The 23,275-nt window shown below is 50.6% G+C and overlaps 2 protein-coding genes across 2 annotated transcripts in view; both read right to left on the bottom strand.

Annotated features, from left to right (window-relative positions):
* LOC122389698 (protein Skeletor, isoforms B/C-like) overlaps window positions 1-11,945 on the bottom strand; it is a 32,782-nt gene extending 20,837 nt beyond the window's left edge. The window contains exons 1-2 of the mRNA XM_043381971.1: window positions 11,691-11,945; window positions 1,267-1,394 (exon numbers count right to left, since the gene is read on the bottom strand). Coding sequence (XP_043237906.1) covers window positions 1,267-1,394; window positions 11,691-11,739 — 177 coding nt within the window. The 5' untranslated portion in view covers window positions 11,740-11,945. The remainder of the gene's footprint in view (window positions 1-1,266; window positions 1,395-11,690) is intronic.
* Window positions 11,946-13,016: 1,071 nt separating this feature from the next.
* LOC122389697 lies at window positions 13,017-23,035 on the bottom strand. Its single transcript, XM_043381970.1, has 2 exons — window positions 22,597-23,035; window positions 13,017-14,372 (listed from the first exon to the last, which is right to left on the bottom strand). Exon 2 carries the CDS (start codon window positions 14,351-14,353, stop codon window positions 13,586-13,588), a length of 768 nt encoding a protein of 255 aa, XP_043237905.1. The 5' UTR covers window positions 14,354-14,372; window positions 22,597-23,035; the 3' UTR covers window positions 13,017-13,585.
* Window positions 23,036-23,275: the final 240 nt, after the last annotated feature.

The raw sequence follows: 23,275 nt of genomic DNA, 5'->3' as shown, positions 1-23,275 counted from the left end.
CCTCATCCTCATCGATCACTAAAATCATGTCCAGTCCCCTCAAATCTCATTTATAAACAATTCACATTTGTATTACGTGCGTCAGATATGTCTACGCAGAGCCTCCTCCAAAAATCCAACTTTCGTTTGGGATGAGGGAGGAGGCAAATAGTGGTGGTGAAATGTGGAATCAAGATGAGCTTGGAGGAGCTTGGAGGAGCGACGGGAACGATTTTTTTTAAACGGGAGGAGGTTAGAGGAGCTTGGAGGAGGTTGGAGGAGCGACGGGAACAGACCCGTTGTAACTGGACAAAGTCCGATACAGGTAGGACTGAAGGCGTCGAACTGCAGTTAATGTTAGATTTACAATTGTGGAACTACATAGTTAGATCCAACCACATCCTCGTGCAAACTAAATGGATTCAGACCCCTTGAGGTTGACTTGTGCGGTGCACCAGTCTGTACAAAATAAGCTTGGCATGCAGCCTTTCATAGCTCTATTTTAACTTCCCATACCTTCCTCATTCCTCCCTCTCCTCTCCCCATCTATCCCTCTCAAACCCATCGTAACCAGCCTCTCGATTCCTTCCGAGTCATTAGCAGCCCTCCTCTAAATCCATCCCCGCCCGCTCCTCCCCTCCCCTCCTCTCCTCCCCGCCTGGCCAGTCTGCAGCGCACCGCTACCTGTCTGATGACGTCACACCGTGCGACTGCGTGCCAGTGACGACACGATCAGCTTTCCCGGAGGTGCCGGCGGCGCCACGCGCTCGCCCGCCCCGGAACAATGCCGCGCGCGGTGTCGGGAGGAGACGGCACCGCCGGGGAGGGGAGAGGGACAGGTGGGGCGGCAGGGAGGGGCGGGAGGGGCAGGCGAGCGAGGCTAGCGGGGCAGTCCGGAGTCCGGACCGTCATGTGGTGGTAGTGACCAAGACGGGACGAGACTGAGAGCGGACTGGGGCGGATGCCTGGGCAAGACAAGGAGGGGACCTTGAACAGGCTATATGACGGGGCGGGGGACAAGGTAAAAACGATCGACGTGAAGGGTCCGGACCGGAAAGGCTCGAAAAAAATAGGGAATAAAGACGAGGTCAAAACGAAAGCGGATCAGAAATCAAATATCTACAATAAAACAGAAAATGTATGCATATAACAAGGTAAGAGAAGACAAGAACACAGGGAAATGTCAAGAGAGGCACAAGTGAGCCATTCCAGGAAGAGCCGAGGGCCCGGCGGGCCGTCCGCTCAGGGTCGCTCAGCCCCGCCCTCGGAAGTACGAGTAGCACTGACCTTGATCAGGATGGTGTACTGGTCGACGGCGTACACATGGCCCGAGACCTGGTGGTGGTACGAATTGAACTTGTTGATGAACTTGCCCAGGTACGGCTCTTTGGAGTCCTGTGCGCTCCCTGTGGCCGCTGTTGGACAAAAGAGAGGGTGGTTAGAGAGAGAGAGAGAGAGAGAGAGACAGTCAAAATTCGGTGGGCATTGGTCAACAGACGACGGAAAATGGTCAGTGATAGGTGGTCGGCTCGGCGGTCGGTACTTGGTGGTCAAGGTCAACCGTCAATGGTCACTGTCAGTAATCAGGTACCATTGGTCAAGGTCAACAGTCATTTTGGTCAATGGCCATCATCGATCAGTGCTAAATAACTTGTTCGGTTGATCGCTTGTCGGCGGTCAGCAGTCAGTGATAGCTGATCAGTAGTCACTGGTCAGCGACCAGTGCAGTGGTCAGCGGTGGTTACTGGGCACTGGTCAGTGGTCAGAATTTAGTTGTAGATGGAATTGGAAGTCACGCTGGTGCATTGGCCAGTGGTCAATGGCTGGTGATCAGTGGTCAGTGGTCACGCTGGTGGTCAGTGGTCAATAGAAAGTGATCGATGATCCAATGTCAGTAGTAGTGGCCAGTGGTCGATGGTCACGCCAGTAGTCAGGGATCAAAAGAAAGTGATCACTGTCAGTAGTCAGGTGTCAGTGGTCAGAAGTCAGTTGCAGTGGTCAGCGGTAACTGGTCGATGGTCAATGGTCACACTGGTAACTAGTTAGCGGTCAACGGTCATCGGTTGGGTGTTGGCAGAAGCGTGTCAATTGGCGAAAGTAGATGAGCCAGTAGTAGCACACTCGCGAAAATCCGAGGAACCAAACCGGTAAGCTAACGGCTATCGATTCATCCGACTGGTTTGGTGCAGCCGGGCCGACCCCGTCTGAAGGCCCCGACCGCGCACGCAGCCCGCACAGGCTCAAAGCGGCAATTGAACTGCCGATCCGGTCATCGAATGAAATCGATCTGGTACTTGAATATACGAGTATATATAAGGAAGACGTTGCGTTCTGCCTATGTTGGTCCTCGACATAAAATTCGTGGAGCAGCGAACTGATCAGTTTGTTCTGTCAAACTACGAACATGACTAATTTAAGCCTACATTTTACGGGATATAGCAAAGAAGATGGATTTTAAAAAGCAGGACATTACGGGTTCCCCTCCATTGAACACCGAGCAAGGACCCAAAGCCAGGCTAAATGAAATCAAGACACGTCCATGCGCAGGTAAGATCGCTCCCACCGAGCTCCGAGCCGCCAGCGCCCGGTGTCTCTGCCTGAGGCCGTGTGAGAGACAAAGCACTACTGCTCTGCCCGTCGGGCCTCTGTGCAGAAGTCTTCCGCGCCACATGGAGTGAGCATCGCGCGGCCAATCTCGAGCCGTTGGTAAGAGCACCACTGCACGGCCGGTGCCAGGCTGTCGGCCCTGAGACTCCGCCGCCCGCCGCCCGCCCGGCACTTAGTCATGGGGTGACGTGTTCATCTGTCGGCCGAGGCGGATTCGAGCGGGATAGGTCGTCTGTCCAGTTGGCCAGCGCGGTGAATGTCGGTGACTCTGGGATGTGGGAGATGTGGGGCGCGGAAGGAGGGGCGGGAGGGAAGACAAGTTCCGCTAGTCAAGTGGACGGAAGTGGACCTGCAGTAGAGAAACACGTTGAAAAAATAATGAGGAAATACACTAATAGGATAGGAGTGTGTACACATCACACATTTATCATTCAATAGTATACCTAACGTCTTGGATACTGAATTTTATACTTATCTGATTCTACTACTTCTGAAGATTTTTTTTTTACAGCGGACTACTGCGGACTGAAAATCTGATGAATATTTTTTTGTAAAATTAACCCATTAGTGACACTTGGCAGAGCACATTATCCATATTATTACTAGGACATAGGTATTATTAGGGCATATTATCCACCTCTCAGGTTATTCGGGAATGTCCCGAAACGGCTACAGCTATGATGCTGAAATTTTCTGAGTTTTCCTAAAACTAAATATAGGGCAGCGCACATTCCCTGAAAATTTGAAGTTGATAACCTTAACAGGAGTGGTTCCAGGGCATCGGAGATCGGAAGGCCCTTTTCATGATGTGAGTCTTTTGGGTGAATATCACGATATTGATGCATCATAACTGTATGCACCAGTTTTGCGAGCAGCGACTGAAAGGTACCTATCATGTGATAATATATACATAGTGATTGTTCATCTTCTTTTTATACATTTTTCCTATAATATGACGGACCCAGGCATCGTTGGACTACACCCTCTGGTCCCTGGGGTGACCGTTAGATTGACAGGGCGGGCTGTCCCAATGGGACACCCCCGTTCCACCAGACGGTCTCTGCCACTGTAGCACCGACCGTCGACGCGTTGATCCCAACAGGCCAAGGGCTAAGCCATATTCAAACATTCCATAGCTCCTATGGCCTTTTTCAGGCCGAAAGAAAAAAAGCCGTGTTAGCCAGACGGAGGCCTCAGTTGAATCTCCAAAGGCCCTGTTGACTGCATAGACAGAAACATTTCAGTCGGTTCTCCAGCCTATAGCTGGAGAGTGACACCTCTAGCCCGGTTGATCAGCCCGAGTTACCTCAGTCGGCCTTTGGCACCTCCAGCCCGGCTGGACAGACTACACTTCTCGTTAGTTTGAGAATGGCACCTCTAGCCCGGTTGATCAGCCAGAGACACCTCAGCCAGCCTGCGGCACCTCTAGCCCAGTTGGTCCGACCGAGACACCTCAGCCAGCCTGCGGCACCTCTAGTCCGGTTGATCAGTCAGAGACACCTCAGCCAGCCTGCGGCACTTCTAGTCCTGTTGGTCCGACCGAGACACCTCAGCCAGCCTGCGGCACCTCTAGCCCAGTTGATCAGCCAGAGACACCTCAGCCAGCCTGCGGCACCTCTAGCCCAGTTGGTCCGACCGAGACACCTCAGCCAGCCTGCGGCACCTCTAGCCCAGTTGGACAGACCGAGACACCTCAGCCAGCCTGCGGCACCTCTAGCCCAGTTGGACAGACCGAGACACCTCAGCCAGCCTGCGGCACCTCTAGCCCAGTTGGTCCGACCGAGACACCTCAGCCAGCCTGCGGCACCTCTAGCCCAGTTGGTCCGACCGAGACACCTCAGCCAGCCTGCGGCACCTCTAGTCCGGTTGGACAGACCGAGACACCTCAGCCAGCCTGCGGCACCTCTAGTCCGGTTGGACAGACCGAGACACCTCAGCCAGCCTGCGGCACCTCTAGTCCGGTTGGTCCGACCAAGACACCTCTGACCTCAGTCGGCTCACCCAGGCCGTAGAGTGGCACCTCTAGCCCGGTTGATCAGCCTGAGACACCTCTGTCGGCTCACCCAGTCTGGAGAGTGCACGGAACTGTGCTGTGATCGCTATCGGGCAGGGGCGTGCCGACCAGCCGGCGCCGCCAGTCCACCTCGGTAGGCCCCAGGACGGACCGCCGACTTTCACAAATCCCGTCAGCGTGCTCAGGTGCGGAAAGATGGCAGTGTATAAGCATGAGTGTCTGCAGACACTCAGACCGGTTTCTTGTGGCCTGTAGGGGATTTCCACTTGATCCCGCGAACAAGGAAAGGATCGATTAGCAGTGGCATAGTCCATAGACTACGGTATTTGCTGTTTCCCTTATTGAGCCACAGTTCTAAATAAACAAAGATGTCCTTGCCCCGAAAAAAAATGTTCAGCTCGAGGACGACCTCATTATCAATGCATAGCATGAATAATATGCGAGGAATGCACCATAGCATGGCGGCGTTTCATGCCAGAATGCACCATCTGTCTTCAGCGGGGCTCAGTCATCCACAAGGCACACATTCCTCTTATACCATAAGGCGTCTACAAGTCTTACCCCGTCTAAACTAGGCATGTGCTTACATCATAGTTAACGTCATATGTCAAGGACATTCAAAGTCATTCGAGGTCAAGTAAGACTAACTTTGACCTTGACCTTTTCTAAACGAAAAGTTCATCATTTGTCACATAGGTATCTGCAAGAAAAACAGTTACCATTATCAAACAATAATTGAAAAAGACTCACAAAACCATTAGTAGGTCATTTTTGTTCCCAGACCAATTCCTCGGATCTTTTCGCTAAACAAGAAATCCCAATTTCTGAGTCATTGCCTGGCCTGTCGCCACCGGGCCTTGGTCGCCACCTGTGAGGCCACCAGTTGACCTGGCCCTGGGATGCTTATTGCTTGCTGTCCCTGGTGAGGTGCAGCCACTGCTATTTTTGCGAGCTTCAGTTCAATAAGGATCAAATGTGACTTGTGAGGGATTTTGCCCCATTCAATGGACCGTCGAGGGATTCATATTGCAATTTGCAATTATCAGAATGAAAAATATCGAGGAAAGGGCTAAGGCATCTTAGTCAACGTTTATTTTCAGTCGTTTGGGCTAATGATCTACCTTCTTCCTTTCAGCAATAACAGAGTTCGTCCTCTGAAGTGTCGAGGGCTGGTATACCTACCCTTGATAATTTTTATCTTTGTGTTGGATAGCGTTCTCAGATGAAGACGTCGATTACGGGGATAAGAGCCACGGCTAAGTAGCGACGAGGACGGACGGACCGACCCGACCTTCCCGCTCCGGAAGGAATCGGAACTAAGGCTGGGTCCGTCCCTTCCGACAACCGTTGCTGCCCGGAATCACAGCGGGAAAAATCCGCCGGGAAAAACATCGTGAATCATGGTGATTTAATTTCAGAACGCTTAGCGTTAGTTAGGCATTCAGTCAGATGGTGACTGGTGAGTAAACTTTACTTACCAGGACGTTTGCATATACCTAAATTAACCCGCGCCCTGCTGGGGGTCCTGGATTTCCACGCCCTGCTGGGGGGGGGGTGTTTGAACACCCCCCCCTTGTAACTCGGCTCCTGGGCCACGTAGCGATACGCGGAAGGCGGCGTTCGAAAGAGCGTAAAAAATAATGACGAAATCACTTCGGTCAATTTTTTGGTCAGGTCAAAGGTCAGGTCACCAGAGGTCATTGAAGGCAAAATTTCGCCGATTTCCAGGTCGAATGTCGAAAATTTCCAAGAAGCCAACGCATAACTCGGGAACCAATAGAGCTACAGCGCCGCGGAAAAGCGCATTCGATAGCCCTATTAACGCCCTTTCTGAGTAATTCTCTCAGATTTGACCTAACGTCAACGGTTTTGCCTGCAGGGGGCAAAAACTGCAAAAATAGCCGATTTTTTCGAAAACAGTTTTTCTGCAATAACTTTTGACCCAAGCCTTGTACGAGCTTACTTTTACCGGCATCGTGTTCCTCTCGTCAAGACGCATCGAATGAACTATGACTTGACCTTGAAAGGTCAACTTGAAAATTTGACCTCAGGTCAAGGTCATGACCTGACCGGAAAGGGTCATGTTGCATATCAGTCGATCCGTATCGTCGAGCTGAACACATCTAAGGCGTTTTCATCGCTCTAGCATGCCTCTATCAAAAGTTATTTGCGAAAAACTGTTAGATACCATTCGTGACCTAAGATGACCTCAGGGCATAAACAAGGGTCACGGACACCATTTTCAAGTTCAGTGTGTCTAAACCACTTGTAATTCGGTGTTTAGGAGTGTTTATAATGTCTTTCATCCAAAAGAGGCGCATTTCAATTTTCTCCCATTGACTTATAATGGGGAGGTCGCAAAATTGACCTGACCTTAGGTCATCGATATCAAAATTCTGAGATATACATTTTGTACATGCTATTGCTCTTAGCAATCGCTGAAAGTTTCAAAGCGATCGGTCACTCGGTGTAGCTATGACAGACATTGAAAGTTTTTATGAGGTGAGGTCACTTCAAGTGACCTGGTGACCTGACCTTGAATGACCTTGGTCTGAAATTTTCACAACATGTGTAGAATTGATGTATGATAAGGTGTACCAAAAACGGCGGCGCTCCGCGCCGCCGTTTTTGAGATATTTGCGAAAAACCACAAGGGGGGGGGGGTGTTCAAACACCCCCCCCCCCAGCAGGGCGCGGGTTAATTAAAACACATGTCAATAAATTTTGAGCTGTGTAGGTGTAATGAACGTTTGAGTGAAATGTTCCCGGTCTATGTTTTAGGGCCTTGCTCCCGGTATAAGTAAAGTAATCTTGTGCTCCCGGTCACGGGCGTAGGAACGTCATGAAAAGTGGGTGGGCCACCCTGTCAAGGGGCCTCCTTTTCCAGGGGCCTCCTATTTTCAGGGGCCTCCAACTTTTGCCTCGTCCTGCTGGCTGCTTTCAAGTATGACATCCAAATCTAGCTTCTCAGATCGGGCAGATGTACCCAGTGGCGTAACCGCTTAAGCGAACAGTGCGGAAAGTCCGCACCATTTTTTAAAACTTATTCCCCCTCCGATTTTTTTTTTAGAATCTATTTGCCGCAAACGGCGCATGACCCCTGAAAACCCTTACACAAATGTCTTCCTCGTTTCCCAAGTGCCCCCATTAGCTTCATAGGCGCCCTCTTTGGCATATAAGCGCCCTATGTATAGTCATCAGAGACAACCCTATATGTGCCACAGTCTCCCCGTTGTCGCATAAAATGTGCGCTTATCATAGGCGTCTCTCTTTTATGGACACTTGAAGGCGCCTCTCTTTTCCATGCCGGCGCCCCTGTTTCTTATGAATGCACCCCCATGGCATTGATCAATTGCAGTCTGCAGACCTCTATTGCATGTGGACGCCCATATATGTAGGCCTCAGAGGCGCCCCTCTTTCGCATTGAGGCGCCCCTATGGGCTTCATAGGCGCCCCTCTATTGCACGTAGGTGCCTTACTGTCTCAGAACCGCTCCCCTTTGGCATGCAGACGCCCATCTTTCGTACGGAGGAGCCGCTGTGGTTCTTAAAGACGGCATGGTGCTCCCAGACGCAGATGGGGCTCTCGGAGTCGACAGTGTGGGACCTTCAGTCGCTGATGGGTGCCCGCCGGATGTGGACCCTTGGAGACGCCGGTATGGGGCCCTCAGAGATGCCGGTATGTGGCCCTTAGAGACACCGGTGTGGAACCCTCAGATACTTCAGTGTGAAGCCCTTACAATTACTGGTGTAGAGCTATGAATGCGCTGGCTTAAATCCCTCAGAGGCCGGTACATGGACATTAGAGCTCAGTGAGAGCTTGTGTGGTGCCTTCAGTGGCCTTGTGGAGCCGTTAGACATCAACATGGTGCTCTCAGGAGCCGGTGAGTCCTCAGAGTCACCGGTGTGGGGCCTTCAGAGCTCCGAGATACTGGTGTGGGGCCCTCAGAGGTGTCGGTGTGGGTCCTTCAGATGTACCTATAGAGCCTTGAGATGCACAGGTGTGGTGGCCCACAGAGGCGCCGGGTGGGGTCCCCAGAGCCACCGATATAGGGCCCTAAGAGACACTAGTATGACCCTCAAAGGCGCCGCTGTGTGGCGCTCATAAACACTGGTGTGGAGCCATCACAGGCGGATGGAGCCGTTAGAGGCCGGAAAGGGCCCTTAGATGCCTACAAGGAGCCTTCAGAAGCCGGTGTGGCACCCTTATGGGGATAAGCGTGTCTACTTAGGAGCCCTTGAGGTGCTCTCATGAGCTCTGTGGGGCCCTACCGAGCCGAAATATGGCCACGGCCAGTTGCCGCGCATGGTTCTTCGGACTATCATTCTCAGGGGCCTCATCTGCCTAGTTTGAATAGAAGGGCCTCTCAGAGACCATCAGTCTCATGGGCCTCCTCTGGCTAGTATAAATAGAAGGGCCTGTTAGACCATCAATCCTAGGGGCCTCCTCTAGTTAGTATAAATAGAAAAGCCTCTCAGACCATTAATCTCAGGGGCTCCTGTGGACAGTATAAATAAAAGGGCCTCTCAGACCATCAGTCTCGGGGGCCTCCCTAGAAAAGTGTAAATGTGGATAGAGGCCCCCCTCAGATTCATTAGGAGTGGACCTCTCTGACTATCAGTCTCAGGGGCCTCTTCCCAGCCAGCCATCCCAAATGGGGCCCACATGGGCTGGAAGTGGGGCATCTGGGCGAATGTGGGCTGGGCTACATCTGGGTATGTCATGGGCGTCCAACTGGGTCCCAGATGGGCTAGATGTGCTAACTTTACGTGCTGGACTTGGCCAGCGCCTCCACTGTGCCGCTACACTGCCAGACTCCTGATCTGACAGCCGCCTGGGCACACCCCTGCCCGTGTCCCTGCGAGGTCGCTGATACTGTGTCGCCGGCGTTCGTTGTGTGGTGGCGCGGCCGCCCCGCCGGCAGTTGGTGACTATAAATAGACGCAATACGGCGCTGACGGACCGCTCGGGCCTCTATCACTATCGTTACAAACTCTTCCCCCTTTTCACAATAGGTACGCATCCACGCTTCCGTTCTCTACCAGCCGCCTGCCGCCTTCCTGCAGTGGTAGCGTAGTGTAGTGGTTAGGGTCCCCGCATCATGTTCCATAGGTCTTAAGTTCGAATCTCTGGGGATCTAGTGAGAGGCAAAGGGTACGCGGTTCTCCCACGTGTGAACACATTGCTTTTTGGGATTCACGCGGAAATATTGGACGACATAAGCTAGGTACCAAATCCCAATTAAATTCCATGTGCGCTTTTTGCATGTGTCCGTCTGAGTCCCAACTGGGAAAGCCCGTGTGGGACCCATATATATGCATATATCCCAGCTGGGTCCCATATGGGCCCCACTTGGGCTGCCCATGTGGGTCCCAACTGGGAAAGCCCATATGCGGGCTCAATACGGGCCCCAGATGGGTCCCACATGGGCCCCGTCTGGGGTGCCCAGATGGGACCCAGTTGGACGCCCATGACATTCCCATCTGGGTCCAAGGTGGGCAGCCCAGATGGGTCCCAGTTTGGAGCCCACTTGGGGCCCATGTGGGCCCCACTTGAGAAGGCTGGCTGGGTTGTGGCCAGTATGAATATAAGAGCCTCTCAGACCATCGGTCTCAGGGGCCTCCCTAGAAAAGTGTAAATGTGGATAGAGGCCCCCCCCCCCCCTCTGATTCATTAGGAGTGGACCTCTGGCTATCAGTCTCAAGGGCCTCTTGTGGCCAGTATGAATATAAGAGCCTCTCAGATCATCGGTCTCAGGGGCCTCTTCTGACTAGTGACTAGTGTGTATAGAGGGCCCTCCCAGACCACCGGTTTCAGGGGCCTCCAGTGGCCAGTTATATGAACAGAAGGGCCTCACAGCCATCAGCCTCGGGGGCCTCTTCTGACTGGTGTGAATATGAGGGCCTCTCATACCATCAGTCGCAGGGGCCTCCCAGTCTCAGGGGACTCAGAAGACTGGTGCCGGATTGAGGAACCTCCCAGACCGAAAGTTTTGGGGGTCTCCTGTGGCCAGTATGAATAGAAGGGCCTCTCAGTCCATCAGTCTCATGGGCATCTTCTGCCTGGTGTGATGATAAGGGCCTCTCAGGTCATCAGTCTCAGGGGCCTCCTCTGACTACAGTGTAGATGGATAGGCCTCCCAGACCATCAGTTTCAGGGGCCTCTTCTGACTATTGAGGATAGAGGGGCCTCCTCTGACTAGTGAGGGTAGGGGGCCTCGGCTAGACCGCCAGTGTCAGGGGCTTATTCTGACTAGTGTGGATGGAGGGGCCTCCCAGACCACCAGTCTCAGACCTCTGACTATAGTGTGGATAGAGGGGCCTCCCAGGCCGCCAGTGTCAGGGGCCTCCCCAGACCAGTGTGGATATTGGGGCCTCCTCAGATCCACTAGGGCCTCTCAGGCCATCATTCTCAGGGGCTTCGACTGACAAGTATGAACAGAGGGCCAGTCCTTGGATCCATCACGGCCCCTTGGAGTCCGTGCGTGGGGATTCGTGGAACTTATTTTTACCGAGTTTGTTTATTCTGCAAGGCGACGACGTCCTCTCAAATCGAGACGAGGGGCCTCGCGTAAAAAGTGGGTGGGCCAAAACACCTGGTTGGCCCCCCCCCCCCACCTCGAAAAGTGGGTGGGCACTTGCCCACCTGGCCCCCCCTGTTCCTATAGGAACAGGGGGGGCCAGGTGGGCAAGTGCCCACCCACTTATACGCCTATGCTCCCGGTAACTCATCACACGGTCATGGAGTGTCTCAGTGAGAGCGTGCCGAGCTACCCGGCGGCACTTTCGTTCGGCGGTCGCTCCAGATATCACGGGCGACACGCTGCGGGAAGACGCGGAGTCGGCGCCAGCCACCGGTGGCGACTGACCCATATTGATATAGAGTGGGGCGAGCTCACCGGACAGGCCCCAAGGTCACGGAACGGGCCACCTCACATCCCCTGTCACTGGGAAATGCTTTCTCGACACATCCGTCTGATACGCCGGGAGGTGACCATGCAGGGGTCATCGGCGCCTGCCTGTCCGGCACCGACCGGGCAGGCCTCCCTCCCCCTCCCCGCACTGACGCAGCGGCCCGACGGCGAACTCACCTAGTGAGAACAGCAGCAAGCTGGAAAGAACTGCGGCGAGACCAGGCATAGCACTCGAGGGGCCTCCGACGACTCGCACGCGCACCTGCCCTTCTCACAGAGTCGCATACACGCACAAAAAGTCACACAGAGCCGACTGTCGAGGTAGGGCGGGCTCGTCTGATTGTTACCGCCGCCTCCAGCTGTTCGCCGCGCGCCGCCGGACTCGCCAGTGAAAACGGCCCTGGCCATTCCAGTTCACCTTCTGGGGCCGCTGCGGCCCGCCGCCACAGCCCGACATCTAGCGGCGGGATACTGAAGTGCGGGTTGGGACCGTGACGTCAGCCCAGACAGCCGCCTGTGCGCGGGCGGCTGGTGAATAAAGGGGAAACTGGTGGCAGCAGCGACACCTACAGGTCTGATTTTGAATCACAGTGCAACGACTGCATGGAAGGACTTCGCATCAATGGGCTTGCAGTTTGCACTCGTAAGCTAACAGTCACTAGAAAATTATAACATAAAGATGCGTGACCCTTCTCACCTCATAGGAATTGGACATTGCTGAACATGGCAAAAAATATGAAACAAGCCATTCTTTATCATAGCCGCCGCCATAGGCGGCGGAACGGGGGGAGCAACGGGGCACCGCGCCGGGCGCCCCCTTGATTTTACCAGTTTAACATTATCCCTGTGGGCATTGCATGGAAAGAATGGGACCAAAAGTCGGCAGTGCCCCACCCCCCTCCTTAATTGAATGTGTTCCGCCGCTACTGGCCGCCGCCGCCGCATGTTTCCCCAAGCAGGGCTGCGGAGTCGATGGATTTTCGGCGACTCCGACTCCGACTCCGGCTTTCAAAAACCAGCTCCGACTCCGACTCCGACTCCGGGCAGAATTGTCGACTCCGACCGACTCCAACTCCCGACTCCGACTCCGCAGACCTAGCAGGGCTGCGGAGTCGACAGATTTTCGGTGACTCCGACTCCGACTCCGACTCCGGCTCGGGTTTCTAAAATCGACTCCGACTCCGACTCCGACTCCAGTCACAACTGTTGACTCCGACCGACTCCGACTCAGACTCCGACTCCGACTCCGCAGCCCTGTCCCCAAGCTCCGCCTCATCTGGGCGACTGTATAATTGTGTTGCGCTATTCGGTGCTGGGATATGCAGGGGAGCCATATGTTCAGTGCTGGGTATGAAGCCTCGGTGAGAGACTCGGGCCACAATCTCGCAGCCTCTGAGCGAAGCAGCCTGCGTGCTGCCGCAGTGTTCGCAGAGCACGCGCCTTTCACGAGCGCCCAATGAAGACCATCGCTCGGTCTGAACTCTGCGGCCGGGGCCCATTGGCATTGAAAACTAACAACAGTGTATTTGTCTCATGATTCTGATTTGACTATGAACAAAACAACGGAATGAAGTATCAATTCTTGAGCGTTAAGTACAGAAACGCTACAGGGAGTGTAGATACAGTCAACCTAAATATATACATATCGCGTAACTATATGCACGGTAGCGGCAAGCGAAGCGACTTTTAGACGCAACAAGACATTCGCGGAAGCCGTAGGTATACGAACACATCACTCCATCGTAAGTTTACAACAATCCGACAAGCTCTTTAACCAACACTTCTCCATCTCCCAATACATTAACCACGACTCACACAATATTTGCTCTCATCACGGAATATACAGTCTTCACTCTTCGACAGACTATGCATACCTATATTATCTATATAGTCGTAGACTATATATTCCGTGCTCTCATGAAGCAAACAGTGCACACAAATACACATCCCACCATTCGTAATGTCACCAAAACATCTGCACATATGTGGTGACTATTGTTATAAATGAGTCTCGATACCCCACGCGCATCATCAGCTCTGCAAGAGTTTTGCCACTGTCCGAACGGAATCGTTCACCACTCCATCTCGAGTGCCAGCTCATCGGCGGTCATATTCAGGTGAAGCTCGCGGAGCGCTCCCATCAGCGTCTTGATCTGGTCACCACAATGCAGCCTGGGCGTTTCGAAGTACTTGGTCAGCATCTGCCGGACGGCGTCGTTTGTGGAGCTGGCCGCCCGGTCCAGATCATCCATAATACCGATGGGCATCCCCAGCACGGACGCCAGCGAGCGCCAGTTACTACGCGTCAGGCGGGCTGCCAGGAACCGGATGGCCACATGGCGCAGTGTCTCCTCCCGGGACTGGCCCCTGTTTAGCAGTCCGGGCGGCGGACAGGGCGGCGGCAGAGACGGCGCAGTGGACAGGCTCGGCTCGACAACCAGACTGGGCGGGTCGGCGGGCGGAGCCGGTGCCCGCGTCGCCAGGCCGTAGCGCATCTCGATGCTACTCAGGGCGGCCTGCAGCGAGCCGGGTCGACCGGCGTGGCCCGGGTCCACCACGCCGGCGATCTGTTTAACCAGGTGGATGCGCTGCGCGGCGTGCGGCCAGCGCCGCTCCATGACGTCGAGCAGCTGCTGGGACGAGGCGCGCTGAACGAGCGCCTCGCGCAGCCGCTCCTCGGCCGTCACCACCGCCACGAAGCGGGCGCTCTGCGGCGGCGAGCGCTGCAGGTGCTGCTCCAGCTCGCGACGCATCTCCACATAGGCGCACTCCGGCAAACCAGGGGTCCTCAGCCGGTTCGCCTTTCGCGTGGCGTACGGAATGTATCCGGCGCCTGGCATGGTCGACCCCAGCGACAGCCTGAGGACAGGTGTGATTGATAGTAAAATTGGCCACTTTTTGGATAACTTTTGATAGAGACATGCTAGAGGCCACCTAAGATGTTTTCAGCTCGGCTATACGGATCGACTGATATGCAAAGTGACATTTCACGGTCAGGTCACGACCTAGACCTGACCTGAGGTCAAATTTTCAAAATGACCTTTCAAGGCCAAAATTTAGTTCATTAGACGCATTTCGACGAGGGGAATACGATGCTGACAAAAGTAATGTGACTCTTCAGTCAATTTTGTTTTACAGAAAAACGTTTTTCCTTGACCTTCGCCCCAGTGGGGGGGGGGGGAGGGGGACATAGGGGAGAGTGGGGTAATTTGGCCGCTTTTTTAGAAAACGATGTAACTAAAAATCGACAACACATTTCTGCATTTTCTCAACGCTGACAGGTGCGGCATACATTTTACTTTCCTGGACAGTAAACTTGAAATGATAGATTAACTACTTATATTGAAATTGTGACGTATTACAAAGGTCTGCAAAGCGGCCAAATTGTCCCACTAGCAGGGTTATTTGGCCGGGGGTGTGGGGCAATTTGGCCGGTGTTAGTTTGAGGCCCTGATTTTTGTTATAGGCGAGTCAGCTTCACATTCAGCAATGACGTGTGTCCTACGACGCCATAGGCGTCGCCAGACATTTTCGGTTGGGGGGGGGGGGGCAAAATCAAGTTTTGTGTTAAATCTTGCCTTTCCCCAGCCGTTACTCACTCGTTTTACATATCATTCGACGCGCAATGGTGCGAGAAATCCGATGGTGACAAAGTTTTCCTTCTAGCTATAGCATGTATTTTTTTACAAAGAAAAATCAAAATTTTGAAATTTCTGGACAAAAACGACCGTTTGAATTACAGTGGCTGCGATTGCCGACGCACTGCAGAGGGCCCCTGTGCAGACTCTCGTCGCTCATGATCATTACCCAGAAGAAGGTGAAAAACGCTCCATTTGAATCGGATCACCTCGCTAAAACCTCAATTCACGCATGCATGCCGAGGTTTTACGTGAAATGCATAGGGCTTATCCCAGCCGCCGATTGTAGCTAAGAATTGGGCATTCGGCGGACACTGAGAGAAAATGTCGGAAGTGTGAATCGGAAGTACACCATTCATCCTTGCTGCAGTGAGAAGAAGTGTTTTGTTCACTCGAGTGTGAACAAAAAGTTTCTGGTTTTTCGAGTGAAGGGAAGCGCTGCAAACGCGACCAAAAATATTTAACGGAACCAAAAGTTACGCACGGCATAGCGGCAAGGGATCCCTTAGAGATAGGATTGCGACTTCCAGGCCATTTCAGGCCACTCAGGGTCAGTGTGGACTCTCAGAAGCATGCTTAGGATCCCGGAGATTGGCGTGGGTCACCCCAAATATTTACGTGTATGTGGTGCTTTAGGGCTTTCCGAGCCTAAGGTGGGCCCGGAAAGCCCTTTAGGGCACACGAGCTTTCAGAAGCCAGTGTGGGCGGCGGGCGGTAAGAGACTAGGCCCAGGGTGAGCCTGGAGCCCTCGAATAACAGTGTGAACCGTCGGGGTCTGTGTCGAATCCTTAAGGAACCTACGTTGGTAGGGACATAAGAAACATGTGTTGCGGCCCTCAGAGGGACACGTGAGTTGTGACCCCTCAGATGCCGGGTTGGGGTTAGTAAAGTCTGTCGCCTCAAAAGTTCGGCTGAACTATCATAGGCCAGTTGAGGTTTTCAGAAATTTTCGAAGGCATCCTCAAAGATTCGTGTGGCCCTTCAGAGGTCTACGTATGTATAATGTCCTCAAAGATCCCTGTATGGGCCCTCTAGAGAACATGGACACCAGTGGAACTCTCAGAGGCCGGTTTGGGCCCTCCGAAAGCTTCTTAGAGCTCAGTGGAGCTCCTTAGGAGCCTGTGTGAAAAGCAGGCTCATGAGCCCTGCGGCACTTGAACGGTACTTGTGCCTGTCGCAGACATTTGACGAGAGTTGAGAAAGGCCCCGAAGATTTCGTGTCACGCTTTGAACGAAAATTATGTGTCAGCACTCCAAAATTTATGAAAATCAGCTACCAAATGTAATAAAGAACCAACTAGGAACATGGCATGAATCATGGCATTGACATTTCCGAGTCTGGAGTCGGAGTCTTGAAGATTTTGGCGACTGCGACTCTGACTTTGGTTTGAACTGCACGCTCCAACAGAGTCTGACCTCACAGGCATTCTCAGAAAGGTACCCCCATTTTCCCCGACTCCAAAATCTCATCGGATCTGTATCGATCTCAGGGGGTGCCCGGTCCGAGGTTGGGGGGGGGGGGGCAAGCTGCCCCGCTTGCCCCCCGTGGCGACGCTAATGTACGACGCATTTGAAGCATTTTGGAAGTTGACTCAGCGGTCACAGGGGTCGAAAATAGTCAAAATAGCGGCTTTAGATGCGATGACAGTTTTTTTTTACGAATAGCTTTTGAAGTAATCAAGCTAGGCCAAAACTAAAAGTACCATCGTAATTTTCTCGTCATTCCGCATCGAAACATGTATGTGTTGACCTCGAGAGGTCAAGGTCAAAGGTTGGCTTCAGGTCACGCTACCTCAGGTCGCGTGACCTCAAGGTTACGTGAGTCCAAGGTCATCATGTATATCATTCGATGCGCCTTGACGAGCTGAACACAATGAGACCATTTGCGCGGCTGTATCTTTTTTCTGTAAGTATTTATTAGCAAAAAAGCGTTAGGTAACCTTTGATGACGTCACATGCCCTTACAGCTGTCCAATAGGAAATATGGCATCAAGGTAGTTAAAGTTGGTCATGAATTATGTCCTTTATGGTATAATTGACCATGACAACTCGGCCGTCCCAGCATAGTGACTCTGAGCGCACCGGCCAAGTTGCCCCGCTAGTCCCGGCCAAATAACCCCACATTGCCATTCTGAAAATTTGTGTCTTTAAAGTCGTCACGGCTGTACAAAACTAGATGAAATTGCTCTTGGAACCGCTGAGCACCCTCAAAAATGGCGCTATAATGTTGGAATCCGTTTACAGCCCAAATACTACATGTTATACAAATTTTTAAACGGAAGTAAAAGTTACCATTTTCTAACGAAATTCACCTTTTATTAATTTTGAATAAAAATAAGAGGGGGAAAGTTTTGACATTTGTTCTCGAGTTAGTTCTGCCGATGACAAATGAATAGAGACTTAAGTTATTTCATTCACTTTTATCAGCTTTCGTACAGGTGGGGGCGGCCAATTTACACCACCGGCCAAATTACCCCACTCTCCCCTATGTTACCACCCTGTCGCGTTTTTTGCGCGTGAATAAAAAACCGCGGCGCGTAGCGCCGCACCGCTTGGAGTAGCTTTTTGTACATCAATTTTGGACAATGTGTGAAATTTTTGACACCAGGTCATGTCAGATCAGTTCACCAGGTCAAGTTAACTAACCAAGCTTAGAAAAAAGTTTGCAATCATGTCCAGCCTGCAGTGTTTGTCAGAAAGGTTTCGAACTTGGTGGATTGCATGATGTTATGGGCGCCTATAATTTGTATATCTCGGATTTTTTATATCCGTGACCTAAGGTCAGGCCAGTGGCGTGACCTTACCATTATTTAACCCGCGCGGAGCTGGATGGGGGGTAAATTTTACCCCCCTCGCGAATTTTTGCGATATCTCAAAAACGGCGGCGCGCAGCGCCGCCAAACTTTCAGTACCTTTTCTTACATCAATTTGACACGTTCCCTGAAAATTTGAGCGAAATCCGTCGGAAATTTTTTGAGAAATTGACGTTTTAGTGACGTCATGTTCGTCATTTTCGCCTCAAAAATGGCAAAAGTTCAAACGCCGCTAACATCTTCATTTTTTAAAGAAATCAAGACGTAACAAAAAAGGTTATACGTAATTTTACTTTGTCTATCAAATGGCTATCTCGGTTTTTTGAAAATTTTGGATTTTGGCCCAATTTTTTTCAAAAAACTGACTTTTTTGGGAAAATATTTATAAAATCCAAAATTTTGAGTCTATCGAAAAAACCGGAATATATGTCAGAGAAGTGGTCTATGTGCACCTACATACCAAATTTTAGAAGAATCGGTTCAAAAATGTGGGAGTTATTCAAAATTTTATGACGTCACGACACACAAATTTTTTGAAAAATGACTTTTTTTGGAAGTTCTAGACCTCGTACGGAAACAAAAATAGCACCATTCGATTCGCCGTGAAAAACTGCATCAGATAGACACCTTTTTAGGCCTTAACAACCAACTTCAAAATTTGACCTCACTTGACCTGACCTTGACCAGACCTCGACCTGAAATTCATCCAGAGGTGGTCCATATTAATTATTGAGTGTGCCTATTGAATTCTATGAGTAAAATGACCCATAAAACATGTGTCGCACATGCCCTTTTCTATATTTTGTTTTTTGGTGACCTGACCTGACCTGACCTGACCTTGACCTTGACCTCTGAATGATATTGTATGCAACGAATATTGTCTTGGTAGCCTAAGAACACGTTTTGGGCGATCAGTCTCAGTCCATGACTCCATTCTTCGGCAACTACGGTGCAAGGCCGATACTGTAGAAACTTGCAATTTGTACCCTTGACCTGACCTTGACCTTGACCTCAAACTTTAAATTAAGTACATGTTTTTAGTAGTTCGTGATGAGAGCTTTCGATTGGCGTTTGAATTTTCCAAATCGGGCCGTTAGTTCGGGAGATAACAGGGGGGGGGGGGGTAAAATTTACCCCCCCCCCCCCAGCCCCGCGCGTTCGGCTGGGGACCACAGCCCCGCGCGGGTTAAGTCAATGGAGAAAAATGAAAATGCCTCTAGATCCGTGTGTACGCATAGGAACAGTCCAAATATTTCAGAATCACAATGATTTGGACCACCCGTGACGACCATCGTCTCTTTTTTGCTGATAGCCTCTAGAAAGGTCATCCGAGGTCATTTGAGGCTACAAACATATTTTTGCCAATAACTCTCGATTGGAAAGAGATAGGACGCTGGGGATGGCCTCATTGTGTTTGTCTTGTTGAGACGCATCGAATGATATGTAACATGACCTTTTTCGGTCAGGTCATGACCTTGACTTGAGGTCAAATTTTCAAGTTGACCTTTCAAGGTCAAATTATAGTTCACTCGACGCGTCTCGGCGAGAGAAACACGATTCTGGCAATAGAAATGTCGTGGCTTTTTTAAGTCAAAAGTTATTGTCGAAAAACACTTTTCGTAAAAACAGCTATTTTTGGAGTTTTTGCCCTCTGGAGGCTAAACCGTTGACCTGAGGTCAATTTTGATGATGACCTTATCAAAAGAAGAGCTCAAAAGCTATCGATTGCTTTTCCATGCGTTTTTCTAGCTATCATGGTTCCGGAGAAAAACGCATGTTTTCTAAAAAATATAATGACATTTGGCAAATTTTGACCTTTGATGACCTCCAGTGACCCCAATATTGCTCTAAGATGAAAAATGACCGAACTACTTTCAAACGTACGCATTGAGAGCTATCGACTGCTTTTTGTCGCGTCTTTCTAGCCCTGTTAGTTTTTGAGTTAGAGGTGGGTGGTAACATATGCCCCCCCCCCCCCCCCACACACACTAGGGCGAAGTTGGCTGAGACTGCCACTGGGGCGCGGGTTAAAACGACTTTCTAGTTTTTGCTCTCTGGCAGTTAAACCATAGACCTGAGGTCAAATCTGACTCACTCTGAGCCCTGAGGACATTTAAGCAAAAGAGCGTTAAAAGAGCTATCAAATACGCTTTTCTGAGGCACTATAGGTTTATCGGCTCGTGAGCTATGCGCTGGATTTTTGAAAATTGTTGGGATAGGCAAAATTTGATCTTTGATGACCTCTGGTGACCTGGCCTTTGACCTGACCTAAAAATGACACGAATGTTTTCCTCATTATTTTTGACACTCTTTTGAATGCCGCTTACCGCGTGTCGCTACATGGCCCAGGAGCCAAGTTAGATCACGACACGGAAATCTCAGACCACCAGCATGGCTCGTAAAAAGCTAAAAATGTATTGGAGCAACTACAGCCCTCATCTCATTGTGTGGTAGGTATTTATTTCGACAAAACCGAGAATAACTGGGTAGGTACCGGTAAGCAGGGCTGCGGAGTCGGAGTCGGAGTCGGAGTCGGAGTCGGTCGGAGTCGACAGTTGTGTCCGGAGTCGGAGTCGGAGTCGATTTTAGAAACCCGAGCCGGAGTCGGAGTCGGAGTCACCGAAAATCTGTCGACTCCGCAGCCCTGCTTGGTCTGCGGAGTCGGAGTCGGGAGTTGGAGTCGGTCGGAGTCAACAATTATGCCCGGAGTCGGAGTCGGAGCTGGTTTTTGAAAGCCGGAGTCGGAGTCGGAGTCGGAGTCGCCGAAAATCCATCGACTCCGCAGCCCTGCCGGTAAGGCAGACGTATCATGAGCTGACATATGCGCGAGAGTGTGCTTTTCCAACCAAACAAAACCAAAACAAACCTAAACAAACCTTACCTAACCTGACCTACAACCTACAGCCTACTTTATACAACCTATGTACATTGTACAACCTATGGTATCGCATATGGCAGCTCGTGCTACGTCTACCTTACGGATACTCATCAGTCACTCAAATATCACAACACCGAGACATGCAAGCCTCCACCCCTTTGATTAGGCTCATCAGCCAGACTGCAACAAAACGTAGCAGGTTTCAACAAGATCTCGAGAAGCATGAGGCCTCCGCTGGCCTTCCTCAGGCGTGCATTAAAAATATCAGGCGTGCAGGCGTGCAATAACGAGTCAGGCCGCATATGCCTGGAGGCTCTCACCCGGAGCTAGCTGCTAGGTAATGAAACAAACGTGAAATGCGCGTACGGACTACGCAACTACCGCACATTTGTGAGAGCGCTCAGAGCTGTTCATTGGAATTAAAGGTGCGAGTGTGACAGAATGAATCCGGCGTGTTCACTGCGGCTGGCAGATAAGGGAGACAGGCGGAGGAACCTCTGTCGGACGTTGGACCTCGGTTCGGTCGAACCCCCTCCCAACTGCTCAACCCTTGATCGAGATAGAGCCCCGCGGGGAAAAAAAACAAGCGTATTGTTCGTGACAAGAGGAAGCAAATGCTCACCGATTTTGAGATCTTAGATCATTGGCTGACCTTCTCGGTTGGGTCATTGACCTATTTGTCAGGAAAATTAGGACTTGCTAGATTTTCTGGAGGTGAAGCAGACGAGTTTTCTGCTCTGGGGTATTTTGGGGTCCTAGTTCTGATTTTCACACTAGTTCTGTTTGATAATGCATGTATGCATTCAGGGTAGGTTAGGTACTGGTTAGTTCAGGTCAACCAGTTCATACCAGCTCAGCTAGTTCATACCATCAATGATGCCCCCTGTCACATGCTATGTAAATTATGTAGTCTCTTAAAGTAGATTCCAGATCCTCAAATGAATGCTAAATTTGTTATTGGCTCAAAAACTTCTCACATAAGAGTTTAAAATAAAGTCAATCAAGGTCACCTTGTATGAGTCACTCAGGCGCATTGGAACCCAACCCTTGATTTAAGTGTGAGAGTTAGGTAGTCTACAAAAGATGTCACTGACTGACTCTAAGTTTAAATGTGTTGCTATCTCAGCTCTCTGAGACACTTCAGTCGGGGGAGGTTTGGTCAATCGTTGTCATTTTTGGCACATGCGACAACGATTCTGCTATTTTTGGCAACGGTGAAGCCTATTGCACTCATCAGCGAGGAAATCACGATTTTGGAAATGTAAGCACTGATTTCAGAAAAGAAGTGCTGCCACCTGATGCAAGAAGAAGGCTTCAACAGAACTGAGAACTGAGCACTGAAAAAATGCTGTTTGGAATGTCTGCTGGCCCAACAAGCTCTGTCGCCAAAGACATTCAGGCTTTCTTTGCAAGTTTCTTTGTTTGTTTGTACGAGAAAAATAACATTTTCACTGTTCTAAGCCCTCCTTTTTGTGTAAGCAGCTGGGTAATAATGGTGTTGTATGAGTGAATGGGTTAAATATTCAATAGAAGCTTGTTCCTTTCAAATATTTTATCCTTTCGATTTCTTTCTTTTTAAAAATTACCGTTATCGCTATCTCATTATCAAGTGACCGATTTGGTTATCGAGTTATCGTTAGCAAAGTCATTGACCTCGATAGAGGTTATCGAATTATCATTATTGAAGTCCCGGTCAAGTTACGACTTACAACACGGAAGTGTGACGCCTGCTTTATGACTACTCTGACGCTTACCTGTGCCAAAATTAGAATCTCTTGAAGGAAAACAAACTTTTTATTTAAACAAAAGCTTCTCACAATTCACCTGAGCTCAAGACTCAATAGCAGACATTTCTTATCAGTGAATTAGTATTATTAATTCCACAGTGTATACCTATATAATCAATCGATTTCATTAGTTCTTCAAGCAATTTCTGAAAACAAATCAATCGAACAAATCGCGGGGACAAATCCGACGCATGATTCATCCTCAAGGCCGGCTCCAAGGTCGGCCCTAAAATTTCTCAATTTATCTCTCAATTTACCAATGACGTCATTGTTACGTAGCGCACTGATTTGGCCTAGGATGCAGTATAGGATCTGTAACCATGGCTAGCGATTTGTCTTAGTGACGTCATAGTACGTGGCCCATGAGAATAGCTACATTCTTGCTATTATAATTTATATACACTGTGGCAGGGGGGTACGCTCCGGCTGTTTAGCATTATGAAAAATGGTGACAGACGTTTGTGGAGGATTGTCGACGAACTCTTGTTCCGTGAGCAGTACTTACACGCTAGCGGAAAATTCACCAATCAGCGCTCGGCGGTACTCGACGCTGATTGGTCCGACGCTCGTGACGAAATTGCGGGGGACCGCAGTTATTCTCTATGGACCCGAATAGGCTTTTGGATTTCGGAGGGGTTTCTTTAAA

Source organism: Amphibalanus amphitrite, unplaced genomic scaffold (assembly GCF_019059575.1).
Source record: "Amphibalanus amphitrite isolate SeventyFive unplaced genomic scaffold, NRLGWU_Aamphi_draft 000368F_arrow, whole genome shotgun sequence".
NCBI lineage: Eukaryota > Metazoa > Arthropoda > Thecostraca > Balanomorpha > Balanidae > Amphibalanus > Amphibalanus amphitrite.
This window is presented reverse-complemented; position numbering and strand designations above follow the sequence as displayed.

Excerpts from the sequence above, each read along its gene's own strand:
- LOC122389697 (XM_043381970.1), bottom strand. The coding sequence starts at position 14,353 with ATGCCAGGCGCCGGATACATTCCGTACGCCACGCGAAAGGCGAACCGG.